Below are 27,890 nucleotides of genomic sequence, written 5' to 3' on the forward strand. Positions count from 1 at the left end.
CAGCGAGGCTCCTTTCCCTAAAGGTTCCACAGCCTTCCCAAACAGCACCACCAATTGTGGATTAAGTATGGTTTATATTGATTATCAACAAGACCTAGAATCACCGGTGAGGGATGATTCTATGTAGGTTAGGTTAGCCTCTGTGCATGTCTGTGAGGTATTATCTTAACTAGGTTAGTAAAGGTGGGAGGAGCCTCCTTAACTGTGGGCGGCACCATTCCATGGGCTGGGCTCCCGGACTGTGTGCAAAGGAGAGCGCTGGCTGAGCAGAGCACTTAGCACCCTGCTGCCTCACTGTGAGCTGAATGTGACCAGCTCCCGCCTCTATGCCTTCTGGAGCTGAAGGCGGAATCAAACCCTTACTCCCTTAAATTGTTATATGTCAGGGGTGAAGAGATGGCTTAGTGGTTAAGGCACTTGCCTGTGAAGCCAAAGAACCCAGGTTCAATTCCCCAGTACCCATGTAAGCCAGATGAACAAGGTGGTGCGTGCATCAGGAATTCGTTTGCAGTGGCTGATGGCCTTGGTGCACCCATTCTTTCTCTCTCACTCTCTCTGCCTCTTCCTCAATCTCTAAATAAATAAATAATAAAATATTTTTAAAATTTGTTATGTGTCAGGTATTTTGTCCCAGCAATAAGAAGTCTAATGCAATAGAGGATATCATAATCATCTTATTTTAACATTACCTGTCTTTATTTTCTAGATCTCTCAGCATCATTTAAACTGTTTTACATTTTGGACAATTGAGGGTATTTAGGTTCAAACCCAGAGTCTTGTGCATGTGAGAGAATTGCTGTATCAATGAGCAACATTCCCAGGACTCAGCACCATTTAATATGCTTAAATTCTTTCTTCTCATTACCATTTTCTTCAATAGTATGTACATAATATCACATTATCAAGATTTCATGTTCCCATTTACATTAACATAAAAAAGTTTGATTAATAATTTATTTCATATTTGATATTTGCAACAATTAAAGATTCATAATTTAATATACTTAAATTTTATACATTTTGATTAAAATAGGAAGTCATCAGTCAGGACTATGGACTTCATTAGTAATTACAGAAAAGATAGATACTATGGATTAGTAAATGGTCCTTTAAAATTGTTCTATTGGTAACTTTAATATATAAGCATACTGTGATTTGGTCATAGTCCCATCATGCTATCCTTTTTGGTCCCCTAGACCCACCCTCACTCCACTGAGGACCCTCCTCTTTCAGGGTAGTCCTTCCTCTGTTTTGCTATCTCATTCCTTTTGTCCTCCTCCACCCTCCATCTTGAAATGTTTATGGGCTGAGAACAGTGCAGGTCTCGAGAAGTTGTCAGTAACTGCTGTGGGGTTCATGAACACACAGTCGGTTCATGTTGAGAGGACAGTTCTCCCCCCCCCCCCCGCCACAACTCTTACGTTGTTTCTGCACACTTTTCTGCAATGTTCCCTGAGCCTTGGAGGAAATGATGGAGATGTCTCCTTTAGTGTTGAGCTCTCTACAGCTTCTTTTTGAGTTTCCTCAGTGACTCTTGTCATCACCATAAAGAAGGTTCTATGATCTTCTTTATGAGAGCAGCTCTCATACTGAACCTGCCACGTCCTCTACTTGGGAACCTCATAGAGTTAGAGATGACTTGTCCAGTGCTAGGCACTGGGCTTTCTCTTCTTGTCATTTCAATGAGTGGTGGGTCTTTTTGGTATTCGGCACCATCTACAAAAAGCAGGCTATCTAACCAAAAATGAGAGTAGCGTTAATCAAAGGGGATAGGCATGTACATTTAGAAGATTTGAAGAAATGCAGACACAGTGCCTTCATTTAGATAAAGAACAGTGGGAGCCTGTCTCTAGGGTCTGTGGCCTTCCAAGTCAGTTCTCAGTAGCAACCCTCAAATCCAATCAGAGAGCAATTGATTACCCCCATAGCCTATGTGCCACTATTACATCCATGGATACAACTTGTCTGACTGCTTGACTTTTTAGCTTGCAGGATCCTCTGTTTGTTCACACTGTAGATGATTTTTATCCCCCAGCAGGTCACATACTATCACAGCTAACCTGCAGTGAGCTGATTTCCATCTCAGTTCCAGCTTAATCTCTCAATGACCTGCTAATGCAGCCTATGGTGTCTTCAGCAGAATGGTCTTACTATTGGGTTCTTGTGGGTAACCAAGTGCTTTGGCCATGGCTTGCATTATTTTGGAGGCCTCATGGGTCTCCCTGACCAACAGCTCACTGTGGGAAGAAGGGTGACCTATTTTGGGCACTGGGATTTACCTGCAACATTGTATGGCTTTAGGGTAAACTTATTTCACCCCACCAGGGAAATTCTGCCCCAGCTCTCTCTCTCTCTCTCTGTCACAAACACACACTCTCTCTCTCAGTTTAATCTTTTAATTATCTAACAAAAAGTAAGTTTCCATGGTACTTAGTCATATCATCTTCAGTTTTTACGTATCCCTCCTTTGCCCCTGTTCCTCCTTAGACTCTTCTACCTTTGTATTCTATCTCTCCACTTACCTATCTACTATCCTTCCCCTAATCCCTCTCTGCTTCTCCTCTCTCCAAAACCCCTTCTAGCTTTCTGACCTGTATCACTGATGCTTACTATAATTTACAAACAGATCTTACTATTATTCCATGTTAGAATCAGCATGTGAGAGAAAAGATGTGGCATATGTCTTTCTGAGCCTGGGTGACCATAGTATAGTTAGTCCAGATCCATCCATTTTCCCATAAGTTTCATTTTTATTTATAACAGAATAGAACTTTATTGTTTATATATGTCACATCATCATTATTAATTCATCAGTTAATGGGCATCTGGGCTGATTCCACTTCCTAGCTATTGCAAATAGTGCTGCAACAAACATGGCTGAGCAACTATCTCTACAGTAAAGAGTAGAGTATTTATGACATATGCCCATGAGTGGTATAGTTAGCTCATATGATAGATCTATTTTTAGGCTTTTGGGAAACCTCCATCCTGATTTCCACAGTGGCTGTACAAGTCTGTACTCCCACCAACAGAGAACAAGACTTCCTGTTTCCCCATGTCATCACCAGCATTTGTTGTCATTTGATTTTTTTTTTATGATAACCACTCTCACCAGAGTAAGATGGAATCTTAAAGTAGTTTTAATTTGCATTTCCTAATGGCTAATGATGTTGAACATCTTTTAGATATTTATTGGCTGTTTATATTTCTTCCTCTGTTCAGTTCCATGCCCCATTTCCTGACTAAGTTGATTGATTTTTTTATTATTTTTTGAGCTATTTGTATATTCCAGATATTAAACCTCTGTCAGATGTATAGCTGGTAAAGATTTCCTCCCATTCTGTAGGTTGTCTATTGACTCTGTTGATGGTTTGCTTAGATATACAAGAACATCTTAGTTTCTTTTTTTTAATTTAATTTAATGTTTTTAAATTTTTATTAGCATTTCCATGATTATTAAAAAAATCCCATGGTAATTCCCTCCCTCCCCCCCACACTTTCCCCTTTGAAATTCCATTCTCCATCATATTACCTCCCCATCTCAATCATTGTACTTACATATATACAATACCAACCTATTAAGTACCCTCCTCCCTTCCTTTCTCTTCCCTTTATGTCTCCTTGTTAACTTACTGGCCTCTGCTACTAAGTATTTTCATTCTCACGCAGAAGCCCAATCATCTGTAGCTAGGATCCACAGATGAGAGAGAACATGTGGTGCTTGGCTTTCTGGGCCTGGGTTACCTCACTTAGTATAATCCTTTCCAGGTCCATCCATTTTTCTGCAAATTTCATAACTTCATTTTTCTTTATCGCTGAGTAGAACTCCATTGTATAAATGTACCACATCTTCATTATCCACTCATCTGTTGAGGGACATCTAGGCTGGTTCCATTTCCCAGCTATTATAAATTGAGCAGCAATAAATATGGTTGAGCACGTACTTCTAAGGAAATGAGATGAGTCCTTTGGATATATGCCTAGGAGTGCTGTAGCTGGGTCATATGGTAGATCAATCTTTAGCTGTTTTAGGAACCTCCACATTGATTTCCACAATGGCTGGACCAGATTACATTCCCACCAGAAGTGTAGAAGGGTTCCTCTTTTTCCACATCCCCGCCAACATTTATGATCATTTGTTCTCATGATGGTGGCCAATCTGACCGGAGATGGAATCTCAATGTAGTTTATTTATTTATTTTTTTATTTTTTGAGGTAGGGTCTCACTTTAGCCCAGGCTGACCTGGAACTCACTATGTAGTCTCAGGGTGGCCTTGAACTCACGGCAATCCTCCTACCTCTGCCTCCCAAGTGCTGGGATTAAAGGCGTGCGCCACCATGCCCGGCTCAATGTAGTTTTAATCTGCATTTCCCTGATGACTAGTGACGTAGACCATTTTTTTAGATGCTTATATGCCATTCGTATTTCTTCCTTTGAGAATGCTCTATTTAGCTCCATAGCCCATTTTTTGATTGGCTTATTTGATTCCTTATTATTTAACTTTTTGAGTTCTTTGTATATCCTAGATATTAATCCTCTATCAGATATATAGCTGGTGAAGACTTTTTCCCATTCTGTAGGTTGCCTCTTTGCTTTTTTCACTGTGTCCTTTGCAGTGCAAAATCTTTGTAATTTCATGAGGTCCCAGTGATTAATCTGTGGTTTTATTGCCTCAGCAATTGGAGTTGTATTCAGAAAGTCTTTGCCAAGACTAATATGTTGAAGGGTTTCCCCTACTTTTTCCTCTAGCAGTTTCAGAGTTTCAGGTCTGATGTTAAGGTCTTTAATCCATTTGGACTTAATTCTTGTGCATGGAGAGACAGAAGACTCTATTTTCATCCTTCTGAAGATATATATCTAGTTTTCCCAACACCATTTGCTGAAGAGGCTTTCTTTTCTCCAATGAGTATTTTGGGCATTTTTATCGAATATCAGGTGGCTATAGCTACTTGGGCTTACATCTGGGTCCTCTGTTCTGTTCCACTGATCTACAAGAGCATCTTAGTTTCATGAGCTCCCATTGGTAGAGTGCTTGTCTTACCCCCTGGGCTACGGGAGTACTGTTTAGAAGACTTTCCCCACAGTTGTGTTCTCCCTACTTTATCCTCTCGTTGTTTCACAGTTTCACGACTTATAATGAGGTCTTTGTGCCTATTTTGAGTTGATTTTTGTACAGGATAAGAGAAGAAGGTCTAGAATCATTCTTCTACATGTAGTTATCCAATTTCTTCAGCACCGTTTGTCAAAAATACTGTATTTTTTTCCAGTGTGTGTGGGTATGGGTTTTTTGGTTTTTTTTTTTTGCCTCTTCAACAAAAATCAGGTGGCTGTAGTTATGAGAACTTACGCCTGAATCTTTTATTCTGTTCCGTTGATCTATGTACTTGTTTCTCTGCTAGTACCATGCTGTATTAATTATTATGGCTTTGTAGTATATCTTGAAATCAGCTATGGTAATATTTTTAACCACTTGAGACCTTTTGTGTCCCATATGAATTTTGAGATTATTTTTGCTATTTCTGTAAAGAATGGTGCTGCATTTTTTATTGAATTTACATTGAATCTGTAAATTGCTTTTGTTAGTATGGCCATTCCCACAATATTAATTCTTCTAATCCATGAGCATGGGAGATCTTTCTATCTTTTTGTGTGTTCATTAATTTCTTTCTTCAGTGTTGTTTTTATTGTAGAGGTCTTCAATTTCCTTGGTTAGGGATATTTCAAGTATTTGATTTTTTTGTGTCTATTGTAAATGGGCCTATTTTTCTGATTTCTTTCTCACTACATTTGTCATCGGTATATAAGAAGGCTATAATTTTTGTGCATTATTTTTTATATGCTGCCATTTTGCTGAAAATTTATTAGTTCTAGTTAAATAGCACTTGGGAGAATGGACACCCCTGTCTTGTTCCAAATCTTACTGGGAATGCTCCAAGTTTTCCCCATCTAGTATGATAATGGGCTTTAGGTAGGTTGTGGATAGCCCTTATTATGTTGAGATATGATCCATCTCTAGTCTGTCCAGTGTTTTCATCATGAAGGGATGCTGTATTTTGTATAAGGCCTTTTCTACATCTATTGTGATGAACATGTGTTTCTGTCCTTGAGTCTACTTATATGATGCCTAACATCTATTGATTTCTGCATGTCAAACCTTTCCTGAATCTCTGGAATTAATCCTTCTTGATTGAAGTGGATGATCTTTTTGATGTGTTCTTTAATTCAATTTGCAAGAATTTTATTGAGAATTTATTTTTATTTTTATTTATTTATTTATTTGAGAGAGACAGACAGATAGAGGGAGAGAGAGAGAGAATGGGCGCGCCAGGGCTTCCAGCCTCTGCAAACGAACTCCAGACGCGTGCGCCCCCTTGTGCATCTGGCTAACGTGGGACCTGGGGAACCGAGCCTTGAACCGGGGTCCTTAGGCTTCACAGGCAAGCGCTTAACCGCTAAGCCATCTCTCCAGCCCTTATTGAGAATTTTTGCATCTATGTTCATCAGGGAGATTGATCTATATTTTGTGTGTGTGTGTGTTTCTGTATGGCTTGGTATTAGTGTAATGCTGGCTTAATGGGAGTTTAGGAGCATTCATTCTTTTTTAACTTTGTGAAATAACTTTGTTTCAGTTCAACAAAGGTCTTGTAGAATTTAGTAGTGAATCTGTTTGGACCATTTTTGTTTGGGGGATTTTAAATTACTGCTTCAATCTCATCACTTATTTAAATGATTTACTTCTTCTGGTCATACCTTTGGTAGATCATGTGTGTCAAGACATCCATCCATTTCTTCAAGATTTTTCAGTTTTGTGGAACAATGGTTCTTAAAATCTTTTTTTTTTTTTTGTAGATTTCTAAATTTCTGGACTGCAAACTCACCATGCCTGGGCCTGGACTACTCAAGATGGTCTGCTTGGGCTGGGGGAAAGGGCCTGTACCAAGCAATCAGGTCCTTCAAATGATCACACTCAACTAGGACCTCTGGTCACAACATAGGTGCATGCACCTGTACATGTTCACATGTACCACACAATCCAAACACATGTGGAGGTAAGAAAACACAAAAGAGCCAGGCGTGGTGGCACACACCTTTAATCCCAGCACTCGGGAGGCAGAGGTGGGAGGATTGCCATGACTTCGAGGCCACCCTGAGACTCCATAGTGAATTCCAGGTCAGCCTGGGCTACAGTGAGACCCTACCTCGAAAAACCAAAAAAAAAAAAAAAAAAAAAAAAAAAGAAAAGAAAGAAAGAAAACACAAAAGAGACTGGTACACAGCTGAGGGTAGAATGCTCGTCTAACTCTCAAGGTCTGAGTCCTAATCCAGCACCCTACCACCAAAAGGTCATGAAATCTCATCAAGGCTAAACCCTCAAATAGATCCCCCAAGAACTGGAGTCAGTGGGAGAGCTGACCCTGCTCCCAAGACCATCTCGCAGCTTCGGTCACACTGATGCCTTCCTCTGTCCCACAGGCTTTGTCTCCTCACTGGGTCTTTCCTCCCTTGACAGAATGACGCGTTTGCTGAATTTCTTATTCAATGTAAACCCCTTCAGCGCCTTCTTGGTTATTTTTTATTCTTTTACTATTCTCATGTCCAATTTCTTCAGCTTGCTAAAGTTCCTTGGCCTCTGTTTTTGGGCAAACAAGTGTTGTGGGCTGGGCTGGGCAAGTAGGCTGGCCTTGTGATGAGTCAGGAGCAAAAGCCAGTGGAACTTGTAGATGAATGGCTGCTGTGGTTGGAACCAGGATTGCAATTAAGGGACCTGGGTCCTCAGCCTGCTCCACCACAGAACTACTGTGTGAGCGAGACAAGGCTCTGCCATTGTGATGTCTGCCCTGACCAGCCAGCAAGGCCAACTTTGACAATTCAGTTCAGCTGTGGACCTGGGCACTCATGCATTGCAATTGCGAACCATTACTTAAAGACCAGGCCTCTGTGTATTGGGTTCCCATGACACTGACCTGATGCTGAGCCACTGCCCTGATCTCAAGGAGCCCCAGCCAAGGCAGGGAGCTAGGGAATGGGGAAACCAAATAACAATAACCATGCAGTGGCGATTAAGAAGGGCAGCACATTTGTCTGTGGCAAACTCGCAGCACGTGCTGTGCTAGCTAACTCCATTTCTCACAGCAGCTAGGAGTTACTATGTTAATTCTCTCCTGTTGCAGCCAGAAAAACATGGTAGGTAGAGTGGAACTTGACTAAAGTCCCACAGTCAGTAGGTGGCAGAAGTGGGATTTTGTGTGTGGTTTTTGTCCCTCTTAAAAGCTCTCAAAAGCCACACTAAGGGCCACCAGTGGGTCCTAGGAGAGCAGGGAGAGGAGCTGCTTCCCTCCAGCGCAGGAACCCCTGAGCAGAGTTGGCAGGTACCCTTCAGCACAGGGCCCAGCTTGTCAGTTCTAAATCAGTGCTCATTGTTATTATTAAGTCATTGCCAACAGACGCTCCTAGCTGACCTTCTGTCAGACCTAGCCTCTTGCTAACACAGATCCAGAAACTTGGTGGCAATCAGCTCTTCTGCCTTGATGCTTCAGGGTGACTCTTCTGTCATAGATTCTCTGGGGAGAGCAGGGGACAGTGGGGAGGAAAGTTCCAAGGCAGAATTCTTTTGTTTTTCTACAGGAAAAGACCAATGAGACTATTCTTGGGGTTTTGGAAAGGTGCAACTTGAGTCCTTTAAGTATGTTGAGATGTGTCCATGTAGTCAGATAAGATTGGGGTGGGCTTTGGTATCCAGCTTCAATGGACACATCAGCCCAGCCTGCAAAACACAATAACAGTGGCTCCCTCTGGGGCTCAGACAAAGCCCTCACAAGTTCCCTCTGGGCTCCAGGTGTCAGACAGAACATGGCCAAGAGGTCCTCAGGGCAGGTCATTAGAGCCTAGGTGTCAGGGAGACAGATCTGGATTTGCATTAATATTTCCTCATGAGCTGATCTCTCAGCCTCAGTTTCCCTATCTGCAAAACAGGGCTACTGGAATAGTAAGGGCCTTGGCAGAGATTTTATTGAGCCATCCAGGGTTCTCAGCAAGATGTGGCAAATTGTAGGTATGGAATGAAATGATCACCCACATACCCCTAAACTTTGTGGTGGATAACCTGTGTATACTCCCAGGGACTTTAGTGCTATTTTGTGTGTGTATATGTATATACATACATACATACATACATACATACATACATACATACATACATACATGTGTGTGTGTGTGTGTGTGTGTGTGAGAGAGAGAGAGAGAGAGAGAGAGGGAGAGAGAGAGAGAGGGAGAGGGAGAGAAAAGGCACCCCAGGGCATCTAGCCATTGCAAACAAACTTCAGACATGTGTGCCTCACCTTGTGCATCTGACTTACATAGGTACTGGGGAATTGAGCCTATGTCCTTAGGCTTTTCAGGCAAGCACTTTAACCACTAAGCCATCTCTCCACCCCCATTACTATTTTTTAGGACGTCTTTCCAGCTTTCAGCTCTGGGACAAGTGTGAGGATTGGCAGGGCAGGATGGAGACTCCCAAGGGACTTACAGTAGGGTCAAGGAATGAGGTTGGGATCTAGCCCTGCTTCTTCAAGGGTTCTTTGCTCCAGACCTCAGCCCCTCCTGTCAGTACAAAACTAGCTCAGTGCAAACCCTGGCTCTTTCTGAAGTTTTCTGCTGCCCCCTGGTGGGCACATTTATGCCTTCTTAGCTTAATTCCAGCTACAGGGAGCCAGAAGCCCAGGGTGCCAAGTGCCCGAGACAATGCAGATCCCTGAAGGATGTCCACTTTAGGGAACATTTTTAAAGAAATATTTTATTTATTTAAGAGAGAAAGAGACAGAGTGAGAATGGGTGTGTGCCAGGGCCTGTAGCCACTGCAAACTCCAGATGCATGTGCCACCTTGTGCATTTGGCTTACATGGGTCCTGGGGAATTGAATGTGGGTCATTTGGTTTTGCAGGCAAGTGCCTTAACTGCTAAGCCCTCTCTGCAGCCCTTAAGGAACATTTTTCCATGAGTATTTATCATCTAACCCTTACATCAGCAGTGTCACATGAGTGAGTATTGTCCTGTTTGGAGGTCCAGATGAAGATGATGCAAGAGAGGGCAGAATTGCCCCATGGTCACCACCAAGTCATGAGGACTGAAACTCAAGTTCAAGGTGGCCGTGATTTTTGAGATAAGATGAGAGAACAAGAAGCAGAGCCTGGAGAACTGCCCATGTCAGTTGCCTTGCTGGTGATGGCGTCAACTTCCCTTTCACCCTAGTGGCCCTGAGGTGACAAGTACAGCACGAGAGTGAGCAGAACCGGGTCAGGTAGGACATATCCCTTCCATGTCCTTATATCCTGTGCTTATCCACTGCCCCTGGTCAGAGTGGGCCAGGGGCAGTGGATAAGCACTCCCCCCTAAAACTCACCAGAACCCTATGTCCTCAGGATGGAGACAAAGCCCTTTGGCCTGGCAACTGCACCATCTGTCCACCGGCCTGGCTTCTCCCCTCGTTACTAGGAGTATTATTATTATTATTATTATTATTATTATTATTATTACATCCCAAATGCAGTTCTTTCTGCGTCTTCCCTCTCTGGGACTTTTGCAGATTTGTTTCCTAGGCTGGAATAACCTCTCCTCTCCCACATCCACACGCGGTGCACTTAGTCTGGCAACACCCACTCTTTGGATGTGAGCCCTTCCCCTGCGTCCTCGCCCTGCCTTACCATGGTCTCCTCACTCGCCCGCCCTCCCTCAGGCCCTGCCACTGTCGTCATAGCGTGCCCAGTGCCAAAAATGAAGGAAACATGTGAGCAAGCGTATTGATGACGAGAAGAGAGCCTGGGTGCGGGAAGAGACGTGCCTGGCCTTTACCCAGGCCATAGGCTGGGTGACCTTAAACAAGTCCCCTTCCCCCACTGACACCAGTGTGTTCATCTGCAACCGGAGGCCTCTATTCTGCAGTTTTTGTGGGCACTCTGGGGTTCCTGCACAGGCTGCACTGCCCTCCTTTTGAAATGGTTCTGAAAACTGGCTGATTCCTGTGGACTCTGGTGCCCTTGGACCCCAATGAGGATAGAGGCCCAGCCAGAGCGTGTGAGGGGGCGAGAGGCTGGGGCCCCACATGCCACTGGCCTTACATCTCTGCAGGCCTTGTTAATTTTTAAAAAGCTGCTCAAAGTCCAGGCGGCCTTGACCATGATTCCCGTTTGCTCTGGTTAATAATACTAGGAGCACAAATATCCGGAGGAGAAGAGACCAGCACCCTGGTCATCCTCACTTCCTCCCTCCCTCCGTAGCTTGTGCACTGAGCCTACAGACCTATGCCATAGAGGGAAGGACCAGAGCTGGGGACCCCACGTGTCCTGGGCTTCCTGTCTGAGCAGTGGCACGGATGACTGTCAGCCAGCAAACCTGCCGTGAAGGCTGGGCAGGCCATGTTGGTGCACAGCACGTCACCCAGGGAGTGGGAGAGACACTCTGGTCACCCAAGTGAGGCATGGACAGATCGAGGGGTGCTTGTACCAGCAGCATTCTTCTGACTTCTCGCTGTGCTAGTTACCTTCCTTAGCTCACAGATTAGCGGGGAGGGAAAGCTGTCCCCAGGCTCACAGGGAACAAGAAGTCAGGGCGCCTGGCTTCCTCTGCTAAATGCTGCCCTTCCCAGTGGGGGATCCTAGGGTGCCCAATCATGTCACTTCTAAGAGACTCAAAGCCTCTGTCTATGGAAGGGGGAACTGTGCGTCCTTCCCGAGGTGGGTGTGGGGGGTAAGTTTGATTCTGGGGTACTCGCACACTGTTGGATGGGAAGCCAGTCTGCAGCAGGGGCGCAGTGAACCGATACTGTTTCTGTCCTCGTTTTTATTTCTGGGAGCAGTGAAAAGGCAGGAGACAGAGTGTCTGAATTCTCGCCCTGCCATAGACTTCCCTGAGGTGTGGTTGGTCACTTCTCTCAGGGCCTCAGTTTGCGAGAAACAGGACCAAGTGGGGTGTGCCTGCTGGCTCACCTGGGTCAGGCCCAGGGGAAAGACCGGAGGGAAAAGCCCGCCACTGCCTATCTCCCCATCCTCCCTTGACCCTTGGGATAAGTTGGGGTGGCTGGAGGCTGAGCCTTCTTGTACTTGGCCCATGTCCCCTGAGAGTCAACCACTGTGACCGTCTGGCCACAAGGCTGACCCTATCAGAGCTTTCAGGGGTTGATGGGTGCTGACCCCAGGCCCTGATTGGCCGCGACTGAGCAAAGCAAACATCAAGGTTACCATCCTCCTCTGATCCCTTCCCTAGCCTCACTTTATAGCTTCTCCTGGAAGCCTGTCCCCCACACCAAGCTGAGAGACACCCAAGGCAGAAAAGCTCAGAGTCATGCAGCGTCTCAGGGTACTGCTCCCACTGCTGGCTGCCTGCCTCACAACCAGGGCTGGTCCTGTGCCAATACCACCAGATGACATCCAGGCTCAGGAGAATTTCATTGAGGCCCAGGTAAGGCTGATCTCTCCGATGAAGGTGGTCACAGGTGTGGAGCTTCCAAGCCATTGCTGAACAAAGCCTGTCTCAGAATCTCAATCTTTCCATCTTCAATACTGGAGCTCTGCCGGTGGGGCCCACTTGCCCAAACTGTGAGGGATAGTGGGGGTTGTTTGAAGTGCTAACTCTCCCTAGCCCTACACTTCTCTCTTGGGATGCTCTCATTTAAGAGGCTGTATGAGTTTGTGCATATGTATATGTTGTGTGTGCGTGCATGTGTGTGGTATGTGTGACAACCTCAGTTCTGCTCTGAGTCATAAAGTGGTCTTGGGGACACCTTGCCTCCATGTCTGTGTGGGGGGGCATCCAGGTGTGTTTTTCTTCCTTGGGTATAAGAAAGAAATGTGGAGGGACTTCAGGTATTCTGAGATGTGAAAGGGTCAGAGGTTTTATGGCCCTTGCTCTGGGAATGTGAGGCGCCTCCAGCTCTCTGACATGTAGCGAATAGGAGGAGGTAGTTGGCCTTCAGGTCCACTGCGACACTTCTTATCATGGAGCCACCAGCTACTTGCAAGGTGGCAAGCACCCTGCTAGGGGACGAGTAAACCCTAGGACTTCTGCTGTTGGCAAGCTATGGCTGATAACCTGCCTGTCCGTGGAGCCACCTAGATGCCTCACCTGTGTGAATCAGGCCCTGTGCGGGGCAGGGGGCTCTGCACACCGAGATACTAACTAAGTTTGAGAGTGCTGGCAGCTCCACTGTCAGCTTGCCAGGGACCGGCCACTGGCAGGAGGGAAGGGAAGAGTCAACAAGTCCTCTCTGAGAAATCCACATCTCCAGTGTGACCTCCTCCTAGATCTATGGGAAATGGTTCAACCTGGCGGTGGGGTCTACCTGCCCATGGCTGAAGAGGGTCAAGGACAAGATGAGCGTGAGCGCGCTGGTGTTGCGACAGGGAGCCACGGAGAAAGAGATTGGCATGACCAGCACCCACTGGCGGTGAGTTGAGGATTACAAGGGACTAGGGTCCCCAACAGCCCCACCTTGTACTTAAAAGCACAGCTCTCTGCATCCAGCCCAGCCCTTGCCTCTGAGCCTCTGTTTCCTCTGCTGTCTTCCTCCTCCCAGGTATCCTGTACCCATCCCAGGGCTGCCCCCAACACTGCACCTCTTATGCAACCTGCCCTTCTTCCTGGGGTGTTCCTCAGCTCAGAAAGCCCACACCCTAAGGCTAGGGATGAGGCTCCCAGACTCTGCTCTTTCCCACTGCCCACCCTAACGTCCATCACGAAGCTCTGCCCCTCTCCGCAATGCCGCCTGTGTGCTCTCTAGTCCCTGCCGCCACCACCCTGGTCCGAGCCTTGTCCCTCCTGGCTGTCTACTATGACTGGGCTATTCTTTTCTCATGTTGCCATCTATCTTCCGATCCATGTTTCACCCAGAAAGCCCTTTCAAAAAGTCAAGCTTGGGCTGGGGAAATGGCTTAGTGGGAAAGTGTTTGCCATGCAGGCACAGATTTGGATCCTTGGCTCCATGCAAAATGCCAGGTGTGGCGGCCCATTTCTGTAATCCCATGCTGAGGAGCATGTCAGGAGGACTCTGGTGGCTTCTGAGGTAGCTAGTCTAGTCGAAGTGGTTCAGTGAGCGAACCTGTCTCGAAGAACAAGGTGGACAGCGACTGAGGACGGCCTCTGACCTTAACTTCTGGCTCCCACACACACCTGCACACACCCGTGCACATCTGCATGCACACCACACATTGTAAGTGTATCACACACACAAGTGACACCTATGTGAGAGCCTTCCATAGCTGCCACTGCCCTCATCAGTGAGACTGGAATCTTAGTGGGGCATCAAGTCCCCTCTCCGCCTTTGCTTCTCCCTGCTCCCTGCTCTCCCCTAGACCTTGTGACCTGCCACAGTCGATATTTTAGTTCGTTGAACCCTTTATGCTCTTGAACTTCTGGGTCCTTGCACCTCTCCCTCCCTCTGAGCTAATTCTGGGTGTCCAGTAGGACTCTAGATGCATGTCACGGCCTATGGAAAGTACTCCCAGATACTCAGGTCACATGACTTACGCGGATGCAGTGCTTCACACAGCTTTGGCCACATCATGTCATCTGGCCCTGGTCTGGCTCACACCATTTCCAGTGCCATGAGAGCACAGGCCCATCTGTGTGACACATGTGACACAGTCCTTGCTGCGTGTATTTGTTGTCCAAGAGACAGTCACTAGCTGAGGCAGCATCATGAAGCAGGAACAACTGGCTCGCCGCAGCACTTTCCTGAACTCCCTTCATTCTGTCCTTCCCAGCTGCCAGCAGGGCAGAGGTGTACCATCCCACGCATGTCCTAGATGGGCCATCAGGGGCTGTCAGGAATGATGGGGAGTTCTTATCACTGCCACTCCCTGCCATCAGAGTAATGTGCAGAATTGATGAAGAAGGTAACCTTAGCACTTACATTGAACCAATGAAGGCATGGACTTGCTTTTCTCCCTGTCACTGTCCCTCATGTGTAAAAAAAAAAAGGGGCTCCCAGGGTTAGGCTGAGCATTGAGCAAGATGTTTGGAAATGTTAAAGACAGAAAAGGACTAAAAGAAAATTTTGAAAGAGACCTGGAGGCCCGATCCCAGTAGGGCGTCAGAGTCATGCTCCCTGCTTGAGGTTCCTTTCTTTATGGTTTGCTCATGGTCAGGAGGGGCATCTGCGAGGAGACCTCGGGGGTTTATGAGAAGACAGACACTGCTGGGAAGTTCCTCTACCACTACCCAAGTAAGTGAGGGGGCCCTCCTGCACTCCTTTCTCACTCAAAGCCCCTTCTACCTCTAACCCCTCTCCCTCTAAAACCTTCCCTCCCATTTAGCTGAGATGCCATCCAGCCTGCCCCAAATACCCCCATCCCTTCCCTTTCCATGGCCCAGTAGCCTCATGCATCTGTCTGGGAAAAGTGAGGTGCTGAGTGCCAACATTTCACCTGTCTGGAGGATTTGCGCTATGTGCTAAGTAACAGGGGATCTGGACATGAATTTACTCTTTGGTTCAGTAAATGTCCATTGAATATGTTTTCTACGTGAGAAGAACATATGAATGTTTGATGGACAGATAATAAACATATGAGCAAATGGTTGATAAGTAAAGGAAGGTATGGATCTAAAAAAATGGTTGATGAGGTGAAAGAAGGGAAAGAAGGAATGAGAGTGGGAAGGAATGAAGAAAGAAGTAGGAAAAAGGAAGGAAGGAAAGAAAAGAGAAAGATGGGCGAGGGAAACAATAAGAGGGAGGAAGTAAGGAAAGGAATGAGGAAGAGTGATAAGAAGTAAGGGAAAGGGGAGGAAGGTTGGATGGGAAGGAGGAAGGAAGCAAGGGACCTGGGAAGATGGCTCAGCAGTTAAATGCTTTTGCTTACAAAGCCTGCTGGCCAGTGTTCAATTGCCAAGCCACCTGTGTAAGCCAGATGCAAAATATGGCACAAGGGTCTGGTGTTCATCTGTAGCAGCAAGAGATCCTGGTGTGTGTGTGTGCGTCACACACACATGTGCATGCAACTAAATAAGCCATTTTTAAAAAGGAAGATGGAAGGGAAGGAGATGATGAGGGAGGAAACAAAGAGAATGAATAATAAAGGAAGGCAAGGAGGAAGAGAGGGAGGGAGGGAAGAAGGAAGGAAGGAAGGGAAGAAACACAGGAAGGGAGGGAGGGCTTAGGGAGGGTCATTGGATGGCATGAAGGTAGCTTAGTTAATAACACACATGTGAGGAGACAAATGGGAGGATGGAGAGCGAATGAAGACGGGCGAGCTAACAGGTGAGCTCACAGAAGGGCTGGGCAGCACGTGGATGGACAGAGCGTCTGCTGTGCGCGGGGCGGTGACGGAGCTCCAGGCAGCAAGGCTCTCACCACTGACTCCCCGGTCTGCTGCTCCTACACAGAATGGAATACAACCTTGGAGTCCTATGTGGTTCACACCAACTACGATGAATATGCCATTTTTCTCACCAAAAAATTCAGCCACCACCATGGACACACCATCACTGCCAAGCTTTATGGTAACGACCAAGAGTGCAAGTCTGCTGATGCGGAAGTGGGCGGAGACCATTGATTTGTGGCCGATGGAGTAGGGGAGGCTTGCCCTTTCCATGGGCCCGAATTCTAGTCCTTAGCACGTTAGGGCTCAGCGTCTCTGGTGAGGAAGAATCCTCTTTATACCCTCTCTAAAGCCAATTCCAGAGTCTCCAGGGCCTGGAAAGAGTCAGTAGAAAGAAAGAGACTTGTGTGAGGGCTGTGGAGCCCTGGGGTCTCTCCTTTTGAGAGCTATCTTCTCATAGCATGTGAAGAGATTCAAGGGGACCATTGTTTTTACACTTTCCCTCAAATAAAAACCATTGGGTAAAGTCACCTTAGCTGGTCAGCCCAGGTACCTGGAGGCTCTAGGTATCTCCCCAGCTTCCCACTTTCAGGGCGGGAGCCACAACTGAGGGACAGCCTTCTGCAAGAGTTCAGGGAGGTGGCGCTGGCGGTCGGCATCCCTGAGGATTCCATCTTCCAGCTGGCTGACAGAGGTACGTGGCACTCCTGCCCCTCCTCAGATTTTTGTCGTTATCCTTCGTGGCCCACAGAGACCATCCCTAGGCCCCGGATCATTACCCATAAAGACACGTGGGGACCACAGACCCCTCGCTCTTTACAGCGACTTGGAGAGCTGCTGGTCGGCTTCACGTCTCCCAGAATGCACTGGCAGAGGTGGCACTTGAGCCTTTCCCACTCTCACCCCAGGGCCACAGTCCACAGAGCAGGAGCGCCTGCACTCACGAGTACAGGAGGTGTGACTTCTGGCCAGTCACCCCTCTGAAGTCTCACTTTCCTCACCTGTCCAATAGGGTCCAGAACTTCTCTTGTAGGCTGCTGAGATAAAGGCACTCGAGACCACAGCGCTGTGCCTTGTAGGTGTGCCATAAATGTGAACTATGGATGCTCTTGTGAGCATGCTGATGAAATGATGCTGGTGGATGCAGGGGGGTGAACAAGCAGTAATGACGGTGCAGCCACCACCTATCTGTTGATTTTCCAACCAAGGAGTTTGAGTAAGTGAAATGGGTGAGGCCATACATGAAGTACTGCCTTGAATAGGGCAGTTCCTAGAAAAATGCCCACCCCAAACACTAACCGAGATCTGGGTCTAGGATCCCCACCCACCTTCCTAAGCCTGGGCCTCTTATTTACTCTCCTGTCTTGTGCCTAGGGGAGTGTGTGCCCGGGGAGCGGGAGCCAGAGCCCACAGCACTCCCGGTGAGTACCTCGTGGGACCCAGGCCCTCTGCAGCCGGGGCCCCTGGCCTTGCTCAGGCTCTGCTGTGGTGGAGGCAGGTTGTTTAGAGGGATGGAGGGGTCATAGAGGGTAAGCTTTGAGGGCAGAACCTCACACTCAGTCTACTAGGTGCTATCCATCTGGATCTCACTTTTCTCATCAGTGAGATGTACTAGTTATGGTGACCTTCTGGGGCTGTGCAAGAATTCAGTGATGTGGTGGAAATGCTCCAAAAACATATCAAGACTTATACCAGACTTACACCTTCCCCAAAAGAAGTAAAACTCTCATTAATGAAATGGCTATACTTGAAATGAATATTAAATGTAATGTGTTTAAATAAAATCTGCTAATTTCTTTAAAACACAGCACACCCAAGAACAAGCGGCTTTTAGCCTCCCTCACCTCCCCACCCTAAGACTTCCTCATTCTCCATTGCTCTCCCACCTTTTGCCATATTGAAGCCTTCTTCCTTCTTGTTTTTTTTTTTTTGTGACTACTGCAAGTTATCTATCCTAATTTATTCTTCAGGTATGTGTATCATGTGCACATATGTTCTTAAATGTATATAATGCTCACTTAGAAACTTTTTTTTTTTTTTTTTTTTTTTTTTTTTTTGGTTTTTTGAGGTAGGGTCTCACTCTGGTCCAGGCTGACCTGGAATTAACTCTGTCATCTCAGGGTGGCCTTGAACTCATGGCGATCCTCCTACCTCTGCCTCCCGAGTGCTGGGATTAAAGGCGTGCGCCACCACGCCCGGCTCTCACTTAGAAACTTTTATTCTTGCTTTGGCAGTAGTGCGGATCAAATCCAGGGACTGTGTATACTAGGCAAGCTCTTTATCACTAAGTTACATCCCCAGTCCCTAGGAACATATTCTCAAAACTTGACTAAATAGAAGTAGAAATAGAAATTTACTGTAGTAACATATTGCATATTTTCCAAGAAAAAATGCCTATGATCCCATAAATCTCATATATAACATTAAAATGGCACTGAACATATAGCTCAGTTGGGAGAGGGTTAATCTAGCACACAGGAAGCCCTGGGTTCAATCCAAGGCACTGTATAAACCAGGCATGGTGGTGCACACCTGTAATCCTGCACTTAGGAGGTGGAGGCAGAAGGATCAGAAGAAGTTCAAGGTCTTTGCTACACAGTAAGCTCAAGACCAGCCTTGAAGATATGAGACTGTTTAAAAAACACAAAAAAGAACTAAACCTATGCAGAAAACATATCAAGGTAAATAAGTAAACTATCATAGTGTTCATATACTTTAGGAATTTTTGTCTGCTTTTCAAAAACTTTTTTTTATAGTAAAAAGACTTTATTAAGAAGGTTTTGAAGTCAAAAAATAAAACTCTTAATACAATTTTTTAAACCCTTAAATCAGTTCAGCAAACATATAACAGTTATTTAGCTGTGAAAGATTAAAGGTCCATTACTTTATTTAAAATAAAATATATTTTACTTCTTAAAATTCACTTCATAAAGTACGTGTGTCTCCTATAAATTCCCTACATACACACACAGGAGGTATAAACTAAAAATAATAATAAAAAAAAACTTTTACAAAACTTTAAAAAAAAATGATAACAAAAACCACAGCAGGGAAGGGGAGTCAGAAAAAAAATAAAAATTAGGAATTTAATGTTGGGATGCCCTAGCACCCCCGCCCCCACCCCCTCAGGCCACCCCGTGGCTCACATACAAAATGATATATATTTGAAAACTTTTTTATTTTTATTATTTATTAGAGACAGGGAGAGAGAGGGCAGGAGGGAGGGAGAGAGAGCGAGAATGAATGGGTGGGCTAGAGCCTCCAGCTACTGCAAACGAACTCCAGACACATACGCCACGTTGTGCATCTGGCTAACGTGGGACCTGGAGAATCAAACCTGGGTCCTTGGGCTTTGTAGGCAAATGTCTTAACTGCCAAGCCGTCTCTCCACCCATTGTTTTTTTTTTTTTTTTTTGAGACACAGTCTCACTCAATAGCCCAGGATGTCCTAGAGATCACCATGTAGCCCAGGCTGGCCTTAAACTTACAACAATCCTCCTGCCTCAGTCTACCAAGTGCTGAGATTACCGGTGTGCTCCTCCACATGTGGCTGCATTTCAGGAACCTTAACCAGAGCACAGAGGAATGAAGGCCAGATTGACAGGCACTCTTAGTAGACTGCTGTCAGCAGGCTTACATTACAGGTTCTGTTTTTAATTTTTAAAAGCACTTATCATAGCTTCACTAGAATGTAAAATAAGAAACTGAAGTGAACTTTATCAATTTCAAATAAGTATTTCCTCTCAACAAGAAACACACCTCCTGGGACTGGAGAGATGGCTCAGCAGTTAAGGCACTTGCCTGCAAAGCCTAATGATGGGGTTTGATTATCCAATACCACTTAAAGCCAGATGTACTAGGTGGTGCATGCATCTGGAGTTCCTTTGCAGTGGCAGGAGGCCCTGGTGCACTCATTCCCTTTCTCTTTTCTCTTTCTTGGTCTCTGCTTGCAAATAAACAAATTGAGGAAAGACTAAAAAGAACACATGCATACTAAAGGAAAGGTCATGCACGGACAGTTAAGGCTGTCATTGCTGATGTAACTTGAGGCAATATTTCCCATCTCTGATTTGCAGAATAGAGTTTGGTACTTAGCCTTTGTCCCGGGTTCATGGCAGTTCTATCTCATTCGGCTGCGGTGATAGCACAGTCATTGGGATGGAAGAATGACTGGCTTGCCATTCTGTGGTTCTGTGGAACTCCTTCTTCTAGTTCTGTCTCTCAGTGGCTCCACAGTGCCCCAACAACGAAGACAGCTGCAGATCTCCGTTCCTGAGCTGCTCATTTCCACAAGTCTTTCAATTTATGCTATTTCTTTGCCAAGTGTGTTTTTTGCATGTATACGTGTATGTAGTATGCATCAGTGTATTTATGTGTAAGCACACCTGTGTGTGTGCATGCATGTGTGCGTGAGTGAGCACGTGCATGGATGCCAGAAGTCACGGTTAGGGGTCTTCCTTGATGGCTTTCCACCTTACTCATCGAGGGTGGATCTGTTACCTTATCCCAAAACATGCTGATTTGGCTAGTCTAGCTAGCTAGCCTGTCCCAGCGATTGTCTGTGCCCACCTCCTGAGCACTGGGATTATAGCAGGCTGCTGCATCCGCCTGGCATTTGGCATTTGATGTGAGTGCTAGTATCTGAATTCAGGTCCTCATGCTATGTGCTTTACTGACAGCCCTTGGCCCCTGCCCAGTAGTTTTTGAGGCAGGCTCGTGGGCGCTTCAAGCCAGGAAGCTGGCCTGCTCGGGAATGGTGCTAGCTCCCTCCACGTGTGCGGATGTGGTGTCCCTGGGTCATGGGCTTGCTGTCCTCAGAGCATTGTCAGTGCTGTCCCTCTAACCCCAGGCACTGAGTGTTTCTGAGAGAGCACTGAGGGCAGCTGGGGTAGTTTGGTGGACAATTAGTTTCTCTTGTCCCGTGTCTGGGGAAACTTTATCATTATCTTAACAAGGGCTTGGCTTGGTGCTGAAAATCATAAGGATTTCCTGGAATACAGCATGACTTTTCTATCAAAAGATGCCAATTCATCTCTATTTCAGGGAGAATTCATTTTCCACCCCCTCTGTTGGGTTTTGCCACCTCAGGAACACCCCTTCTTTCAACCTGAAGTATTTGTGTCTTCACCTCTACTGCTTTCTCCCCCTTCGCCGTCATGCACAGGCACTGGCATCACCGTTAGCCCTTCTTCCATGACTGGCCTTCCAGGTTTACACATTTTAAGACATTCCATTGTGTTCCTTACTGTTTCGATTATTTCTAATTTACTGGCTAACTCCTGATGCATGTTGTTTAAGTTCTCAGCTTACCTAGCCTGGATTCTCTCTTCATCTTGGTCTTTTGTTTAAGCATTTTATCTTTGTGTCCTGTTTGAATAGATACATGGTCCAATGAAGTCAACCTAAGGCATGGAGCCACTGGAGAATTGTGTTCTGTTCCATAGTTTTTTTTCTTTAGCTCGCGCAGGCTGGACTTCCTGGGATCCCCACCTGTGGAGGGGAGAGGGAGTGAAGGCAGGATTGGGCAGAGGGACAAGCAAAGCTACCATAGTCATGTTTCAGCCAACCACAAGGGACCTCTTCAGTTAGGACCACCTTCCAGAGATGTCCTCAAATGGTGCAAGGGCCAGAGCCTTAATTCCCCTGTGGACCAGTCCAAAGAAACTGGGAGAAAGAGAGAAGAGAATTCCTCAGATGCACCATCTTGGTTCAAATACAGTGTTAGGGCTGGAGAGATGGCTTAGCAGTTAAGGTACATGCCTACGAAGCCTAAGGACCCAGGTTCAATTCTCCATGTCCCATGTAAGCCAGATGCATATGGTGGCACATGTGTCTGGAGTTCATTTGCAGTGTCTAGAGGCCCTGGTGTGCCCATTCTCACTCACTCTCTGTCTCTCTCTCTCCCTTTCTCTCTGTCTCTAATAAATAAATAAATATAAATCTAAAAAATATTAAATACACAGTGTTAGTTTCTAGGCCACTCAAATTGGGTGCCACTAATTAGAGCTTTATTTATTTTTGTTTCACTGGGTTTTGTTTGTTTTGAGAGGAGGTCTTACCATGCAACCCAGGCTGCCCTGGAATGTGCAGTCCTCCAGCTCCTGCCTCCCTCATGCTGGGCTTACAGGTGTGCTGGTTACACGTGGCCAAACTAAAGGTTTAAACAACATGACATTATTACCTCACAGTGTGAGAGGTCAGAAATCCAAAATGATGGTGCTTCAAGGTTGTTTACTTCTGATGCTGCCCCTTCACCTAGCCTGGGGCACTGTGGCTTTGTAGCTATTTCACCCTAGACCCCACCTTTATCTTCACATCCTGTGCTACATGTGTATGGGCCTCCATGTCCAAGTCCCCCTTTTAAAAAAACACTTTTTTGGGGTACATTTTTATTTATTTATTTGAGAGCGACAGACAGAGAAAGAGGCAGAGAGAGAGAGAGAGGGAGAGAGAGCGCGCACGCCAGGGCCTCCAGCCACTGCAAATGAACTCCGGACGCATGCACCCCCTTGTGCATCTGGCTAACGTGGGTCTTGGAGAATTGAGCCTCGAACTGGGATCCTTAGGTTTCACAGGCAAGCGCTTAACCGCTAAGCCATCTCTTCAGCCCAAGTCCCCCCTTTTATGAAGACATCGCTCACATTGGATGAGGTTCTACTCTAATGACCTCACCTCCATTAATTGCACTGGCAGCAACCCTATTTCCAAACAAGGTCATGTTCTGAAGTGCCGGATTTGACTACAAGGCATGGGCTTTGGGAGGGACAGAATACATCCTGCAATCTTCATTCTTGTGTATGTTGAAGGGCACTTCTAGGCAGAGCTCACTGCATCCAGCTGGGACGTGTGAGGCACAACTGTTTTACATAGTGCGCCCTGGATCATAGAATTGGAAAGAGACAGAATCTTCACTTCTATCAAAATGGGACGTCCTGTCCTCAGAGGCCAGTTTCACTATCCCTTCATTAGTAAAACAAAAAGGTTTCCTATCCCTGTCCTTTTAGGTTGCCCACATTTTGGTTTTTATGGATATGTTCTGAGATTGAGTTTTACATTTTCTACCTTTTTAAAAGATATTCAAGAAAATAATTACATGGAGTTGTACAACCACTTTAGCAATTTTTAAAATGCATATTCCATGGGCTGATAGCGTTACTCTTAAATTTTTGTCTCCCTGTATTTGGAAATTTTAGGCAGAATTCTAAATTCGATGAGCTGGAGGTAGGAGGGCACAAAAGAGCTGCTCTTTGCAGAACTGTGCTGCTCATATTGCAGATGTTTCATTTCTTTCCTTGATTGCCAGTTTCAAGGTTTCTACTTTTTAGTCATGTCCCCTTCATTGATGGATGTGGATGGGAATTTAGGGCTTTTAACCGTCTTTCATTGACTTTCTAGCTTACCATGATTTATTTGTTATTATGTCTTTTTCTTTCTGGTGTTTTGGAGACAGAGTCTTATGTGTATCTCAGGCTGGCTTCAGACTCACAGTGATCCTTGGCCTCAGCTTCCAAATGCTGGGATTAAAGGTATGTGCCACTATGGTGACCAATTTGGGGCATTTAAATTCTTTTCTTTGGTAAGAAGATTTCTATAAGCAGTTTTTCAGGAAAAAAAAAAAAGAAAAAAACTTCAGTGGCAAATTTCTGGATTCTTGCCCAGCTGAGACCATCTTCCTATGGTTCACTCATGTGATCAGCAGTCTGGGTGAAGAATCCCTGGGTCACAATTTCCTCTCATAATCCTCTGGGACTGCTCTTGGGCTTGTCATTAAATCCTGTCATTTATTCCAAGGACCACTAAGCTCCTTGTCCTTTGTCTCTGAAATGCCTAAAAACAAAAGCTCCTCATTAAGTTTGCCTATTTTTTTCCCCCTTATTCTTGGGTAACTCATGTCGTTCAACTCAGGAATGTTTTCTTCTATTAGTTCTGAACTGCTTGTCTCTCCTGCTCTGCAACTCTTGCTGTACGGATTAACTCCCGGTAGCATCTAAACTGCAGCTTATTATCTATACTGTGTAGTCAAATCCAACATCTCCCCATCTCTTCTAATTTTTAACTTTGACATATTCATTTACATTGTTGGCTCCTGTAATACTGATGTATATCATTTTGAATTTCATTGATGGCTTATGTTTTTCCCTGTTTCTTGCTGTCATCCTGTATTAACAAGACATTTCTTCAGTTCAACCCAATTCTTCTGAGCAACTGTGAATTTTAACTTGTCCTCCTTTCCTCCATCCCTCCATCCCTCACTAAGGGAGGCCTAAATGCCACCAGCTTTGTTCTGGAAGAGATGAGGCCTCTGACAGTTTTCAGTTGTAGTTTAAAAGGAGCAGGGGAAGTTAAAGGTCACTACAGTTCTGCCTTTTCAAGTTGAAGGTCTCATCTGTGATCATAAAGGCAGCCTGGTGGCCAGCAGTCTCTAGGCTCATCCCTTTATAAAAGCAGGGATCCTGCTACAGGGGACTCGACAGCCAGTCATCCTTTGACCATTCAACCCTGTGATGTTGGGTCTGGAATTCAGGTCAATATATTCAATGGTTATTAACCAATCCAATAGTCATGCTTATGTCTCTACTGATTCCCAAGGCAAATGGCTGTTTACATGTTCCAGGGGCTCAAGTGAGCAATGGTGACAAGGTGTCTGCCAAACCTTCTCTTTCTTTCCCCAGAGAGCCCGGCGGGCTGTGATCCCCCAAGAAAATGAAGGATCAGGGGCTGGCCTACTGGTAACTGACCTCAACAAGAAAGAAGGTAATGACACCACTTCCACATGTGGCAGAGAAGACGGCCGTGGCTGGCTCACTCTGGGGGCCTTGGCACTGAGAGCCCGTCTCTTGGCTGGGGGCTGAGGACTGAGCACAGACAAGACAAATGAAATTCAACACTATGCAGGCTGGGGAGAGAGGGTCAGCCCAAGTCCTGAGCCGAGCTCTCAGGTCCATCATGAGGAGTGAGAGTGAGATTTTTTTTTTTTTTTTTTTGTCTTAGAAGTTAGGGTCTTACTTTAGCCCAGACTGACCTGAAATTCACTATGTAGTCTCAGGGTGGTCTTGAACTCTCAGCGATCCTCCTACCTCTGCCTCCCAAGTGTTGGGAATAAAGGCATGCACTGTGAGAAGTGAGTTCTTATCCTGCCTGTGTCAGTGTGTGGCCTTCAAGCCACAATTCCCTCATCTATGCAATGGGCTAATCACCTACTGGGCTGGCCTTTGGGGCTCTTGGAAATAAGTAAAGACATGAGGATGAGTGTTCATGAAAGAATTACTCAACTTCTTCAGAAAACACCTAAACCTGCTCTGCCCAAGGCCTTGGGCTGGCCATTTTAGTCTTCAGGCTTAGAGGAGTGTCTTCCAACAAAGAAAATGACGAGTTCAAAGGAGATGGCTGGCAAAGGGCTGGAGAGCCTAGAGAATGGGGTCAGAGGATCAAGGACACTTGCTGGGCCCAGGGGACTTAGATCCGCGCACTCAGGGAGGGCTCATGGAGAGCATTCCCAGGGCCAAGGATCACGGAAGCCAAGGCACGGGGTGCCCAGTCAGTGACAGCTGTCCAGCATGGGGCTGGGGAACCTGTCAGCTGTGATAACGAGAGTCTCTGGGTGGCTAGGAACATCTGTGGGCCACTGTAACGCCCCAGGTTACGGAGTGGAACAAGCGTTGGTTTGGGAGAAGGTAATGGCACCTGCTTGTCATCAAAGCTGAAGTGCTACCCTTCGCGTGTGCGGAGGTGGAGGTGGTAAGGGATGGCGCATGCTCTGTGGCACACAGCAAGCAGCGTAAATGCTGCCTCCCTCCTCTTCCCTCCTAGATTCCTGCCAGCTGGGTTACTCAGCAGGTCCCTGCCTTGGGCTGATTGAAAGGTATTTTTACAATGGCTCCTCCATGGCCTGTGAGACTTTCCAATATGGAGGCTGCCTGGGCAACGGCAACAACTTTGTCTCTGAGAAGGAGTGCCTGCAGACATGTCGGACTGTGGGTGAGTGCTGTCCTGCCTCTGTGTCCTCCACACGCCCCTGCCTGACCACCTCACAGACCACCTGCCTATGAGCTGGAGCTGAGAGGTTTCCCAAAGGTGGCATTCTAGGGCAAAATTACTGAACTTACTGGAATTCCACAGCTGGTTATAGTCAGTCCTAGGCCAGTCATTTCTTTTCTATGAACCCTAGTTTCCTAGTCTATAAAAAATGGCCCATGTGCTGTTTAAGCAGGTTTCCTTGGCTCAGGAGTCTCATGTATGTCCCACCAGCAGTGACAAGGGTGACTTAATGCTTGTCCCTCTCCACTCCACAGCGGCCTGCAATCTCCCCATCGTCCAAGGTCCCTGCAAAGCCGCCATAAAGCTCTGGGCATTTGATGCCGTGAAGGGGAAGTGCGTCCTCTTCACTTATGGGGGTTGCCAAGGCAATGGCAACAAGTTTTACTCTGAGAAGGAGTGCAAGGAATACTGCGGAGTCCCTGGAGAAGGTAGGAGGCCCTGGAATTGGCAGAGGTCCAGAGAGAGTTCTAGAAGGATTGGGGTCTGCACACCTGACATCTAGACTGGCTGATGAGGCCTGTCCAATCTCCAGGCCTCAGATTCCCATGTGAGATTGAGGCAAGCCCCAGTGGAGCAGGCAGGTCAGTGCTGGCCTCCAGCTGTCACTTCGGGCTGGCCACATAGGCCAAGGGGCTTCACATACCCCCACCCCCAAAACACACATAAGTTCATGGTTTTGGGGATTGGCCCAGGGCCTCCCACATGCTAGGCAAATGCTCGACCACTGGGCTACTTTCCCAGCGTGTCTTTTATGTATTTGTCTTAGGCAAGGTCTCGCTAAGTTGCCTAGGCTTCTTTGAAGTCACTCTGCAACCCAGTCAGGCCTTGAACTTGCCATCCTCCTGCCTCATCCTCCCAACTATGTGGAATTAGAGCCCTAGGTCACTTGGCCTGGTCCAAAGGGCATTTAGAAACCTGCTTTTCTGTCTTATAAAATGGACAGCATTCTCACCTCTTGGATATCACAGTACCTGGTAGGAGGTTGGTGTTCAGATGACAGTAGCTGCTGCCTACACAGATGATTAGGGAGATGTAGCCTCTTACCACTTCTAGGCCTTGACACTCCCTCTGGAGCAGGCATAAAGTCGGGCTACTATATGGAATGGCCTTGGGAGAGAGATCACTTAGCAAACAGATGTTTTGTCACCAACCCAAACTCTTCTGTTTCTGCAGGGGATGAGGAACTGCTGCGCTTGTCCAGCTGAAGGTGCCACTCTACAAACGAGAGAGGGGCCACTATACCCCAGTTCAGGCTGGCCCGTTACCAGTCACAAATAAAACACATATCTAATCTAAACTGGCTTTCCACATCCTGAGGGTTCATCGTCATCACATGTGTAACAATGTGGCAGGAGGGGAAGATGAAACTGGGGGGAGCTTTCCCCGTAGGAAACGATGTATGGCTGGAAATGTGACCAAACTGCCTGCAGTACAAGACCCTGGCTGTGCAAAGCATAAAACGCCCATCACATGATGATCCTACAATAGTGCAGGATGGGATTGCTTCATTTTAATATTTTTCTTTTGTTTTAAAAAAAAGATTT

General features: G+C 46.3%; 1 protein-coding gene across 3 annotated transcripts; it reads left to right on the top strand.

Annotated features, from left to right (window-relative positions):
- The first annotated feature begins 10,182 nt into the window (after positions 1–10,182).
- Positions 10,183–27,643, top strand: LOC101595945 (alpha-1-microglobulin/bikunin precursor). 3 transcript variants are annotated; one of them, XM_045141489.1, is made up of 11 exons: positions 10,183–10,298; positions 12,260–12,454; positions 13,297–13,439; positions 15,139–15,215; positions 16,373–16,489; positions 16,901–17,002; positions 17,683–17,729; positions 24,981–25,062; positions 26,119–26,286; positions 26,601–26,774; positions 27,520–27,643. In XM_045141489.1, the coding sequence occupies exons 2-11, from the start codon at positions 12,338–12,340 to the stop codon at positions 27,549–27,551; spliced, it is 1,059 nt and encodes a 352-aa protein (XP_044997424.1). In that variant the 5' UTR covers positions 10,183–10,298; positions 12,260–12,337; the 3' UTR covers positions 27,552–27,643. The 3 variants fall into 3 exon arrangements, with proteins under 3 accessions (XP_044997424.1, XP_044997425.1, XP_004662786.2); XM_045141490.1 differs by lacking the exon at positions 10,183–10,298 and adding an exon at positions 11,714–11,730; XM_004662729.2 differs by lacking the exon at positions 10,183–10,298 and having other exon boundaries at positions 12,109–12,454.
- Positions 27,644–27,890: the final 247 nt, after the last annotated feature.

Source organism: Jaculus jaculus, chromosome 1 (genome assembly GCF_020740685.1).
Source record: "Jaculus jaculus isolate mJacJac1 chromosome 1, mJacJac1.mat.Y.cur, whole genome shotgun sequence".
In the NCBI taxonomy this organism is placed as follows: Eukaryota; Metazoa; Chordata; class Mammalia; order Rodentia; family Dipodidae; genus Jaculus; species Jaculus jaculus.

Bases quoted from the DNA above. Each gene is read 5' to 3' on its own strand.
- LOC101595945 (XM_045141489.1), top strand. From the start codon at position 12,338: ATGCAGCGTCTCAGGGTACTGCTCCCACTGCTGGCTGCCTGCCTCACA. The intron at 13,440-15,138 runs GTGAGTTGAGGA...GCTCATGGTCAG, and splicing joins ATGACCAGCACCCACTGGCG to GAGGGGCATCTGCGAGGAGA. The intron at 26,287-26,600 runs GTGAGTGCTGTC...TCCACTCCACAG, and splicing joins GCAGACATGTCGGACTGTGG to CGGCCTGCAATCTCCCCATC.